Source organism: Mobula hypostoma, chromosome 3 (assembly GCF_963921235.1).
Source record: "Mobula hypostoma chromosome 3, sMobHyp1.1, whole genome shotgun sequence".
NCBI lineage: Eukaryota > Metazoa > Chordata > Chondrichthyes > Myliobatiformes > Myliobatidae > Mobula > Mobula hypostoma.
In genome coordinates, this window is record NC_086099.1 from 167398630 (window position 1) to 167412160 (window position 13531).

General features: G+C 37.5%; 1 protein-coding gene across 3 annotated transcripts in view; it reads right to left on the minus strand.

Annotated features, from left to right (window-relative positions):
* The window catches only part of tbc1d5 (TBC1 domain family, member 5), a 485913-nt gene that overhangs the window by 73351 nt on the left and 399031 nt on the right, over nt 1-13531 (minus strand). For 2 of the 3 annotated variants that reach the window (XM_063044063.1, XM_063044062.1), the window contains 2 exons: nt 12064-12314; nt 3468-3533 (listed from right to left, as the gene is read on the minus strand). In XM_063044063.1, coding sequence (XP_062900133.1) covers nt 3468-3533; nt 12064-12314 — 317 coding nt within the window. The remainder of the gene's footprint in view (nt 1-3467; nt 3534-12063; nt 12315-13531) is intronic. The other variant, XM_063044064.1, reaches the window with a different exon arrangement.

Here is a 13531-nt window from a genome sequence, read left to right on the forward strand (position 1 = left end):
ACTTTTCCTGATGCAAGCTTTGAAAGCCTTCCTTGATGTACAGTACATCCCAAACCTTGATGTCATCTGCAAACTCGCTGATTCAGTTTAACACGTTATCATCCAAATCATTAACAACAGATCCAGCCCCGATCCTGTGGCACACTACTAGTATTAGGCCTCCAGTATGCCAATGTTGTAGCCAATTTACTATTTTATCTTATCTTGAATACTAAGCAACTTAACCTTCTGGACCAGACCCCGTGTGGGACCGTCAAAGGCACTGCTAACATCTAGGATGACAATTTCCATTGTCTTTCAACAACTTTCCTGGTAATCTCCTCAAAAAAATTGTATAAGACCTATAGCATTTGCAGACTACCATGCACAGAGATATGTTGAGTATCCCTGTCTATCTAAATACTTATATATCCTTCAACTTATAATACCTGCAATAATTTACCTAATACTGATGTCAGGCTCATCAGGAAGTAGTTTTGGGATTAACAAGGAAAAAAGTTGTGGGGAGGATAACCTGCTGGTGATTGGTGAGAGAAGTGTTGGGATTTATAGAAAAGATTAGTAGTCAGGGAGTAGGGCAGTAGTCGTGTGTGTCTTGAGGTCAGAGGATGTACAGATACAAGCACATGAACTAGAAGCAGCGGTAGGCTACTTTAACCCTCAAGTCTGTTCTGCCACTCAGTTGGATTGCAGCTCATCTGACTGAAACACTATTTCGACATTCTCGCCTTTTTCCAATCTCTTAACCCCTTGAAACCAACAATATATTTACTCATATATTTAAAGGCTCTGCTTTCACTACCCTTTGAGGAAGAGTGTTCAAAACACTCAGTCTTCTGAGGAAACAACCATTCACCACATCTTTCTTAAACAGTCATCCTAGTTTCAGATTACCCCAGAGTTGGAAACAACCTTTCCAAATATCCCCTATCAAGATCCCCCAAAACTTTGAAACTTTTATGTTTCAACCGAGTTCCCTCTCCACCCCCAGAATGGTCAGTGCTCACAGGGGAAGTTCCAGTCACTGACGGGTAGGGAGATGTGTCACAGACTGTTTCTAATAAGTGGCCTCTGTAAACATTGGGCCAGGCATACATAACTGAAAATTACCAAAGTGGCAACTTGTGAGATGTCACCGATATAGAATTGCAAATCACTCTATGTAGTTTTCATATAGCAATCCCATGTCCAGACATGCGGCTTCAGATTAAATATAGAACCTTTGGTCACCTGCTGATGCTTGGTTGAAATATTCGTGCACCATTGTGTATAGCACTTTTTAAATTGAAAAACATTAAGTATTAAATCACTTTTGTAAACAACTATATTGTATAATGTAGAAGTACACTTTTCATGGTAGAGAGACAAGGAGAATTAAAGATAAATGCAGGTTATGCTGTATGAGCATTTTAGCTGTTGGTGCCAAGCTGGGGACTTTCCTATAGACAAGTACTTACCATGATTAGGGTAAAAATGACATTGAGCTGCATTTTGGAGAATCATGTCTGAGAAAAATACACTTACATAGAGACTGTTCACCATCAGCTACTTTCTGTATTTAGTTTTGTAAATGTACAGTAAATCTGCTCTTATCTATTCTATACGAAATAAACTAACAATAATGCGTCTATTGTGGTGATAAAATTTCAGCGGGTATATTTACGACAAGTAAAACCAGACTTCAGAAAGTTGTAAGTACCTGGCTGTGGTTGTGCCTTTCTGTGAAAATTAAAAAAGAACAATAAATTGTCATATTTTCATTACTTCTAGTGTTTTACTGTCATTAGTCTTCTAAAAAAAAGTAAAGTTTCTTAGTTCATTTATGGGATATGGATATTGCAGCGAGGTGAACCATTAATTGACCATGCCTAGCTATCCCCCTGGAACTGTGCATGTCCTCATGAATTAATGCAAACAACAGGGTGAAATTACACCTTCAGTGCCTTTAAAGAAGGGTTCCAGGATATTCATATAACAGTGAAGTAATAACAGTAATATATTTCCAAGTCAGAATGACATCTGATTTAGTGGGGAAATTGGTATAGCCATGCGTCGGATGATAGGTAGGAGGTTTCATTTGCTTTGGGGGAAGCTAGCAAAGAAATACTTGTCAACTGCTGATTTTAGTCTTGTAGATGGTATACTGAGCAGCAGTTCTAGAAAGATTAAATCTGTTTAAGTGATGTATGGAGGCCAATCAAATGAGTTGCTTTGCCCTCAATGATATTGGACATCCTGAGTGCCTTTGGTGATGCACTTATCCAGGTAAGTGGAGACTATATTTCTGATCACTGCTTTATAAGTAGTGGAAAGACTTTGGGAATAAGGGATTAAGTCACTTTTTCCAGAATATCTATCCTTTTGAATGGTTCTTGTCGGCATGGCATTTACGTGATTAGTCCACTTAAATTTCTGATTGATGGTGATCTCCAGAATGTTGTTGGTGAGTGTTTCAGAGATGATAACATTTTAAATGTTAATGAGAGATACTGAATATGGTCACTGCCTGGCACTTGTGTGGTAAGTACATTACTGACCACTTATAAAACAAGGACTTGAGTTGCTAAATCTGTTCCATCTATCATGGTGATGGAGTCACATGCCATCATTCAGAATGTGAAAACAGGATACCATCTCTTCAGGTGTTGTATGAACATCCTTCATTTATATGCTACTGTTGCAAGTGAATCTATGAAAAGCAGATTGATGAGAATAAGATAATCAAATTTTTCCTCATGTATTCCTTCTCTCACAACTGCTGTGAGCATAGTTTGGCTATTATGTCCTTCCGGATTTGGCTTGCTCAATCAATAGTGATTCTATGTTGCTCCAATGCATACATTATATTGATTGCAGTTCAGACAGGAAAAGTAGCTTGACATGAGTTAAGTCTGTTTCAGTAATGTCTGAATGACATTGTGCAGTGGGTAAAGTTTTAATATTATTGACTCTAGAAGAGCTTCCTGCTGTATTTATGAGTTTCACTACTACATACCAGGAAGTGTGCAAGAAGAGTCCAGTCTAGGAGAGGGAATCAGGAATTGCAGAAAATTAATGAGGCCAGGGTAATATAAGGTGAATAACAACAATAAGTGTGGTATTTTAAGAGATTTAATTTAGTGCAGCAAAGAAAAAATGAGATTGATGTATTCTATCTCACATAGCAAACAAAACTGTCACCACATCCTTCCTGTAGAATAGCAACTACTATTATTAATATAAAATACATAATAAAGTGCCAAAACCTAAATTGTCAGGTAAACATGCAAACAAAGCACAGTAACACCGATAGACGTTGAGATACATGAATTTATTGAACAACACTGCCCCACAGTGGCGAATGCCTGACAATGGACCATGAACGAAATGAATGAAGTAGCACATAGCAACAAACCACAATATGCTTCAATGATCACAAACAACTACAAAAGCCAACTAATGAAGCAGACTACTACAGCGATTTTTACCTGGAAGCTCAGTAATAGTCTTGACAGGGATACAAGCCTTAGCATCATCTCCTGTAACTATCTGTCCTAGTAAATAAGAAAAGTTATTTGCACAGACAGGATCAAATTTTTAAAGACCTTTATAATTTTCATGTGGTACTTGTTTCTTCTTCAGGAAATTCATTACAGGAAAAACTTCATAACAGTGTAGTATAGCTCAGTGTTAAAAATATGAGGAACTAATCTAAAAGACAGATTAACCATCACTGATGAAAACCAGAAACATTATAGTTCAACACTTAAAAAAAAACAGTTCTCTCTCCATCATAATAGTGAAGGTCAGGTTATATCTCCCTGGAAACATCATAACAGAATCTAGCCCAGTGGAAGTTCTCACACACAAACCTCTTTCCAGATTAGCAAACAGACACAAAAGCCTGACAGATTCTTTCCTGTATCCAAGAGGCTCAATTTTAAACCCTAAATCCAAACAAGTTCACTCAACTCAGAAGTAAACCAGCAATCAAATTAATTCCAATCTTCCTAGAACAATAAATTACTGGATTTTACTCTCGATATTAATTCCATTTCTCCACAGAAGCAGCCTGCCTTGTTGAACATTTCTGGTATTTTCTGTTTTAAAGTCACATTGGGAAGTATATTTACTTATTAAATTACCAGGTCAGCTAGACAAGAAATTTGACAGCAATAGCATCTCAGTCAAATGCGATTCTGTCACTAAAGCCTCAAACAGGCTACTGGATAGCACAGCCTTTCCATTCTAAGTACCAGGACTGCTTTTTCACCACGTAATCACTCAGACTCATATTGTCACTGTGTCACTACTAGTCTACAAGACTCAGCTTCTTAGATTATTAACTCCTTGAGTCTTCAGTTGAGCCAACTTTAATATTTTCAATTTCAATCTTTTGTAGCTTCACAATCTAAGAAGACTTAATTCTATTGCATTGCTGTTATTCATCCTGTTTGGTTATTCAACTATAGATATACTTAAGTAACTGGAAATGTGATCTATAAGTTCTATGACTCACTCACTGCTTTAGCCCTGTTTGTTTGATGATGAAATTCAATAAAAAAATAAATTACAAAAAGAAGAGGTGCATTTTCTTCCAACTGAATGCCTTAAAGGAATTTACATGCACGCTTCCAATAAACAAGAGCACAAGAAACGGAGCAGAATTAGGCCACCTGGCTCCTCAGACCTCACCAGTATGATCATGGCTGATCGTTGGCAATACCTTTTCTATGCTAGCTCCATAATATTTTCTATCCCCCAATCTTTCAGAAATTTATTCATTTCCACTTAATTACCCTCAGTCATCTAGCATCCTCAACCCTGAGATCAGAAGAAATGTCTTGAAAAGATAATCCTATACATCTCAGTTTTAAATGACTTGCCCCTTATTTCATAACCATATCCACTTTCCCACTAATGGAAGCATCTTAACATTTACACAGTCATGCCACTGCAGAATCTTACATGCTTAAATAAAATTGCTCCACATTCCTCTAAACTCTAAAGAATACAGGTCTAACTTTTGTATCGATTCATGTTAGACCAGTACTCTCATCCCATAAGACCATAAGATATAGGAGCAGAGACCAAATATAGGCTATTTGGCCCATTGAGTCTACTCCGCCATTCAATCATGGGCTGATCTAATTCTTCCAGTCATCCTCACTTCCCTGCCTTCTCCCCATACCCTTTAATCAAGAATCTATCTATCTCTGCCTTATATGCACCCAATGACTTGGCCTCCACAGCTGCCCATGACAACAAATTCCACAGATTTACCACCCTCTGACTAAAGTAATTTCTCTGCATTTCTGTTCTAAATGGACATCCTTCAATCCTGAAGTTGTGTCCTCTTGTCCTAGACTCCCCTACCATGGGAAATATCTTTGCCATATCTAATCTGTTCAGGCCTTTTAACATTTGGAATGTTTCTATGAGATACCCCCCCCCCCCCCCCGCCATTCTCCTGAACTCCAGGGAATATAGCCCAGGAGCTGCCAGACGTTCCTCATATGGTAACCCTTTTGGAATCATTCTCATGAGTCTTCTCTGAACCCTCTCCAATGTCAGTATATCCTTCCTAAAATAAGGAGCCCAAAACTGCACACAATACTCCAAGTGTGGATTCACGAGTGCCTTATAGAACCTCAACATCACATCCCTGCTGTTATATTCTATACCTATAGAAATGAATGTCAACATTGCATTCGCCTTCTTTACCTGGAAGTTAACCTTTAGGGTATCCTGCACAAAGACTCCCAAGTCCCTTTGCATCTCAGCATTTTGAATTCTCTGCCCATCTAACTAATATTTCTTCCACCGAAGTGCATGACCATACACTTTCCAAAATCATATTTCATTTGCTACTTCTTTGTCCATTCCCCTAAACTATCTAAACCTCTCTGCAGGCTCTCTGTTTCTGCAACACTACCCGCTCCTCCACCTAGCATTGTATCATTGGCAAATTTAGCCACAAATCCATTAATCCCATAGTCCAAATCACTGACATACATTGTAAAAAGCAGTGGTCCCAACACTGACTTCTGTGGAACTCCACTGCTAACTGGCAGCCAGCCGGAATGGGATCTCTTTATTCCCACTCTCTGTTTTCTGCCAGTCAGCCAATGCTCCACCCATGCGAGTAACTCCCCTGTAATTCCATGGGCTCTTATCTTGCTAAACAGACTCATGCTAAGTCTTATGATTCTCTTTTGGATTGCCTCCAGTGCTAGCATATCTTTTCTTAAACTAAGGGACCAAAACATTTCACTCTACTCCAGGTATATACCATATTACCTTCCTCATATTAAATTCTATTTACTCAGATGAAGGGTCTCAATGTGAAATGTTGACTGTCCATTTCCCTCCTCAGATGTTGTCTGACCTGCTGAGTTCTCAAGCAGTTTGCTTTCCCCTCCAGATTCAGGGATCTGCAGCCTCTTGCTTCCCTACTTGCTAAGATTTTGTGCACTCAGGCAACCCATCTATACCTTGTTGCAAAGTCTGAATGACCTCATCTAAGTGTTTCTCCACCCACCCACCTATTTTCACATGGTTAGCAAATTTAGATGTCCTGCATCTGTCTCCTCTTCCAAGTTATAAAATCACACAGCACAGAAATAGACCCATTTTGCCCATTTCTTTGAAGCTGATCATGTTTCCCAGATATACTGATCCCATTTGCCTGCATTATACCTGCACCTCTCTATGCCTTTTTTTAATCCTTTTAATGCTTTTTAAACACAACCTCTGTGTGAAAACCTTGCCCCTCATACCTACTTTAATTGTCTCCCTCTCACCTTAAACCTTGTTCCATATCCCCTGCTCTCCAGTTGAGGCAATATCCTGGTGAGTCTCTTTGGCACTCTCTCTCTAATGCTTCAAGAGCGTTTGTATTATTAATAAATAATACGTAATAGAAGGCCAGAATTGATCCTTTGGGCATTCCTTCCTTCCAGACCAAAAAAGACCAATTTATTCTGTCACACTCTTCAATATAACAGAGTTTACAACTGGAGTCAGCACACTTCCCCTCATGCCTACTGGCCTTAATGTGCACAAGTCTTTATGTGGAAGCCTTACTGAATGCCTTCCAGAGGATCCAATGTACCACATCTACTCTATCAACTCTGCTTGTAATATCATCAAAACATTCCAGCAAATTTTTCAAACATGATTTCCTCTTCATAAAGCAATGTTGATTGAGCCTTACTGTATTCAGTTTTTTTTTCTAAAGGAAGAGCTATTTCTTCCATGATTATGGACTTCTTTTATTCTTCTCAATAACTGGCCTACAGTTCCCTGCTGACACTGTTCTTGAACTCTGAGTTTTGAAAAACTTCAACCAATTGCTTTTCTATCCGCACAACCACTTCCTTTAAAGCCCACAGATGCAGGTCATCAGGTCTTGGCAACCTGTCTGCCTTTAGTCCCAAAAGCTTTTGCAATACATTGTCCCTCAGATATGATCCATTATTATTTGTTCTCTCTGATTTGAAACTAGTCCATCTGTTTTCTTTGGGATATTTGCAGTGCCCCACACCGATTGATTTAAATTTCTGCATTTTCCTTGTTTTCCATTATTCCCATTTACCTTATCTACCTTCTTTTAGTATATTCATAACGTTTGATGTTTGTTACTTACCAGTTTACTCTCACTAGCAATTTTCTTCCTTATTAACTTATTACTATTCTGCTGCTGGTTTCTGAAAAAATTCCCAGTCCTCATTATATATTCAAGTATTTGAATTAATATTTTTCTTAACCTTCTCTGTTAGTCATCTTTCTTACTCAGTTGCCCTTTCTGATTAGGTTGGGTTTCTGCTGAGAAGGATGAAATAAATATCCACTGCCTGATCCCTTAGTTTATGTTCCCAGTCTGTTCCAGACAAATTTTGCCTTTGTCCTTGTAATTGCCCTTATTTAAGTTGAGGATGCTAACTTTGGATTTGAGGCATTCACCCTCAAACTGTAGAAGTTATGAACCAGTTATTTGATGTAGGATATTTGGTATGCATAAATAAGAATGTCACTAGTAAAATCTGATGGTTCTGGAAAAAATAAATTAATACTCATTTCTCAAATCAACTAGAGGGTGTTTGTCCAATCTAAGCCCATCAGCCCAGAAACCCATACACCCATACAAGGTTAATATCCCTCTATTCCCTGGCCGTTCATTTGCCTGGCTAAATGCTTCTTAAATATTACTATTGTAGCTGCTTCTACCACTTCCCCTGGTAGTGTATTCCAGGCAACAGCCACCCTGTATAAAAAAAATTGCCTCACAAATCTTTACACTTCCCCTCTCTCACCTTAAACCATACTTTGCTTTGTACTGTAACACTTCCATTTGTTGTTACATCAACAGTAACTACACTTCAAAAATATTTAATGGGCAATAAAGTTTCCTGCAGCTTTCTAAGGTTGTGAAATGCACTATAAATTTAAGTTTTCATTTAGTCCTGTCTAGTGTCTTATTACAATAGTTCCTTTTTGCCCTTAAATGCCCTCTCTTTGCTTTGATACTTTTTAAAAACTGCTACAATTGTATTTATTCAAATAAATGATCACCAATCTGAAATGTTAATTTCAACCTCTCTATTGATTAGTGTCTCCAGCAATTTCTGTTTGTACGCTGATTTTCAGCACCCACTGTATTCTGGTTTTATGATTAAACACATATCTGTTCTTTTCAGTAGACCATAATGTTAACAAAGAAGTATTTAAATAGTTCACTCACCAAGTCAGAGTTAAAAACATATTCAAATTCCAATTGGATTGCTTTTGTGTAAAACTTGTGTGGATTCAGGGGGCCAAAAGGCCTCCTTCCACATTGTAATCGTTCTGTGACTCAGATAGATGGTGCCATTTACAGTCATTGAGTCGAGCTGTTGAAAATGTTTAAAATTTACTCATTTCTGAAACTGTTTAGTTCAGGTAGTACTATCTGGTAGTTTTGCTATTATGAACTTAAATTTGGCAATGGGACTCCAAAGCATACCAAGGCAGGAGAAATCTCTGAATTTTCCAAACAAAAAAATGGCTGTTGGATTGTTGTAAAATCACAGCTAGTTCACTGACGTCAGTTAGGGTTGGTGAAGGTAAATGATCAAGTAAGATTTTCCTTTTCATTCTGACTAATTGCTCAGTGTTGGCGAGACATGCTGATGCTTTACGGGCAGCACATTAAACTATTAACTACACTATTAATTTTGCTTTTTCTGGACTACGATCACTGCAATCTACAGCCTGTAATTTTCCTTGGAGGAGTGTGCTTTTAAGCTGTCTGTATGACCTGGCATTTTTGCGGTATCCCAAAGGATCTAGTGAACTGGACTCTTGAGAGTGTCTTTGTTGGAGTGGATTTGGAGCTGGATCGAAGCGGTGGAGTCCAGGCCTGAGAGAGAGAGAGAAACATTAACCAATGTTTGGCCACTGCTGGAGTGGACTTGGGACCAGATTGAAGCGGTGAGGCCTGGGCCCAACAGCAAAAAACAAACAGATGTGTGGGCAATTTAAGAGCAGAGCGAGATTAAGAGATCAAGGTGCTAAGGCCGAAGGTGAAAGCAAATCAGCGTACAACTCACTACTCCGTGAGGTTTACTCGCCTTAGTGCTAAACTGGCTCTGTGGCTGTGGACTCACTTTCGGGGATTCTGCAGACCATGTTCTGTGTACTATTTGTTTTTTTTTTATTGTTTGCACTATTTATTCCCCCCTTCCCCCACACTGGGTGTTTGACAGCCCTTATTGTGTAGGGGTTTTTATGGGTTGCCTGCAAGACAGAATATCAAGGTTGTATATACTATACATACTTCGATAATAAATGTAGTTTAGTTTTTCCTGCCTCTAGTGTTAAAATTAATTGGTTTGTAGTTCACTAGACATGTTATCTCCCTTTATCTGAATTGTTAATTATCTGCCAATCTTTCAGCACTACACCTTAAGTTCTTTTAATACATACAATGGTTCCTTTGCCAGCTGCTTAGTTGTGCCAAACTGTTACCAGTGGTTAATAAGAGTGGTCTCTTATGTACCTTCTCAATGCAACTGAAGATTGGCTACAAATGCAAATTTGCCAGTGACGTCCACCTACTGAGAATCATTTAAAAACACATCCGATAACTCTCATTTTCATTGAACATGTGGCATGCTTTTTTTCTTTCAACACTGAGTGATTTTGAAGAATTAAATGGAAGCTTCTTGCCTGAATTACCAATATTAAAGCTTGATTCATCTAACCCAGAACTTGAGGAAGATATTGGTGCTTCTTTTGTGAAAAACATTATGCATAAATGTCTTTGATATATTTTGTTTGAAAATTTGAAAAAAAACATAGACCTGAGGCACCAGCTACTGTATATGTTTCATTTAGAATTAAAATGCAGAGAATGCATTTAATGGTTTATTTGCCCTGAGCTCCAGAATGTGTTTTTTTTTATTTTCAGAAAATTAAATAGTTATAAACCCTTTAGTTTTCTCTCAACTGCACTTAATTTTAATCAAACCAATTTCATTGTGAATGCCTAAAGTAGGAATGTTAAATGCCAGAAAGATAGTGTTCCACTAAGTATTCACATCCACACACTGGGGTAACTACAACTGGCAATACTTAATTCAATAAATATAAAGTAATGGTTATATGATCATTATTATTTCATACGTTACATTTGGAGTTATCCATAGTCATTTCTAGGCCAATAAAGAAATGAAATGTCTCTTCTTAGCTCAAACAGCAATAGAACAGTAAATTAGAAGTTAGTTAATTACAATAAAACAAATGCTACATTAAAAAGAAAATGTATGATTTTATGCAAGTCTGACTACTAATCACTTTGGTTCCTTTACGTTTCATTGCCTACAGGCTGAAGGCTTTTTCTTCCAAATCATTTTAAAATGTATTGTTTTCCTGCAGTTCCATCTTCAAATTATTTATTGTTTACTGTAGTAACTGGTACAAGTTTCATTATTATTCTGTAAATTTACTTTCTGTTCAGGATCAAAAAACTTCAGTCAAAGAAGTTTGAGATAAGCTGCACATTTACTATAAAGCCGGATTGCCATTCCACAGGCATGACATTGAATCCTACCAATGATTTGGAAAGATTATTATCAAATCTCTATTTTACAATTGTAGTTGAACTAATAGTTTGAAAGTGCTTTTTTAAATCATTTTGTGAGTTCATACATGGGGTTATTGCAGATGAAGATGTATAAATTTATCAATCCTCTTTATAAAAATGATCACTGAAAAGCCTTTGGTAGTGATCATTATCTAGTACCATCTGATGCTTATAAAAGAGATCTAAAAGAAGGGTGTAAAGGAAATTTTCTACAGTAAGAACACAATTAACTTCACAATTAAACCTCAGCATATCAAACACCATTCTCTAAGAATGTCTAGAGAAACTCAAACTCTTTAGTTTAGAATAGAGGTCTTTGAGACATTACCTTATTATAAGAGACATGAAGGGTTGCAATTGCTGGCAATCTGAATCAAAAGTCATGGGCTACTATAACTACATATGGAGAATTCCCAAAAGGGAATCTCACACTGCATTGATATGACACCACAAATGTGAATCCATAGAACTAGCTAAATTTACGATACTGCAGGAATCCATTTAGCTTAATAAGTTTATGTTAGCAAAAAATAAAAACTGCCTAATATCACTTCCCAGCTCTTGGCTTATAGCTCCGGCACATCAAGTGTTCATCTTGGTGCATTTTAAACCAATAAATATTTTTGCCTCCACTGTCTTTTTAGACAGAGTACCAGATATCAACAGCCTAGTGGGCAAAGAGTAAACTCTGTTTAACAAAGTGTTCAATGTAAATTCTTAATTTAAAAAAATGGCCAAACCTAAGGTAAGCATTTAGAGAATGTGATTTTCAATTTTCAAGGAGCATTGTATAATAAACACTGTTAGAACTCTGGCTATACCAGTTGGTTCTGGTCTGCCAGCTGTGCCTCAAAATGCTAAATTGCAAATGAACCCTCAGACAACAAGACAACGGTGTAAAGAATTATTTATTTACTGTATCACTAAGGTATTTTAGAATCTGATATATCATTGATTACCTTTGCTAAGTTGTACAGGCATACTTTCAGATTTCATCATTCGCTGTTGTTGTTGGTGTTGATGGGTGTGTTCCACCATTACTTTTTCAGAAGATGGTAGGGGTGAAGGACTGCTGCTGTAGTTTGTCCCAACATTTTGGAAACTGCTGGTACCTCCAACTAAGATAGCTGGATTTATCAGCCTCCGTCCGAAGTTCATTAAGCTGCTGGACACCTTATTGATGTTGAGAGGAGCAACCTTTGCCCCAGCACTGAAAAAAATATTGAAGGATGCACTCTTAATATATTCCTTTATCAACTTAACGGCATCAGCAATCAATCTGAGAACTATTATATCCAAAGTATCAGGTGAAATTGCTAAAAACATTAATCTATGAACAAATACATTTTTGAGATGAATTTTAGGGATAACTTCTTTACATAGGTTATGGTCAAAATGTGGAAATCTTTTATGTAGAAATATTTAGAGATATTCAGAGGGTCAAAAGCTTTTGTTCACTAGTGCAGTAATATTGGCTACTACACTTCCATTGCATGGCTACCCCGTCGTAGTGGTCATCTCCCTTCAATGGTGAACCAATTGTCTCCACTGCCAGATTAGTTAATTTTGTTATTTATCCCCAACAGTATATGACAGGAAAAAAATCACTTTGACTAACTTCATCTACTATTGACTGCAGATCAATGCCCCTGAAATTGCTGTAGTCTAATCTGCTCTTTTACCTCTGTACATGTATGGAATAATGCCTCAGCACCACTGTTGGAAAATAGATTTATTAACGCGACATGGGAGGAAATCAAGCTGTATAGAGGAATCAAAATGTCTAAAAGGAATATAGATAGTTTAAGCTAATGGGCAGAAATTCATCAGGAAAAATTCAATGTGGGAAAACACAAGTTCAGGAAGAATAGAAATGTAGATTTTTTTAAATAGTGGGGCTATAACATGTTGCTGTTTAGTGGATGCAGGCATCTTCATCTACGAAACTCAGAACATATACGTCTTACCATTCTCATATAGGCTTTTGAGGAGGCCTGATAAGGTGAAACTGAGACAATGTTTTTCCCTTGTGAAGGGATCTAGAACTAGGATGGATTTTAGACTTCATCTCCACATTCCTGTTTACTCCCAGGATGTACATAATTCTGTCTCAAAATTATTCAAAGTCGCAGCTTCCACCTTCCTTTCAAAAGAAGCAAACTTCACAGAGATAAGAAAACTCATCCATCTCAAACAGGTAACATCTTACCTTAAAACAGTGTCCCTTCTAGTTTTAAATTCGCCTGCAAGAATAAATATCCTTTTCATAGAACATAGAATAGTACAGCAAAGTACAGGCCCTTCGGCCCACATTGTTATGCCGACCCTCAAACCCTGCCTCCCATATAACCCCCCACCTTAAATTCCTCCATATACCTGTCTAGTAGACTCTTGAATTTCACTAGTGTATCTGCTTCCACCACTGAC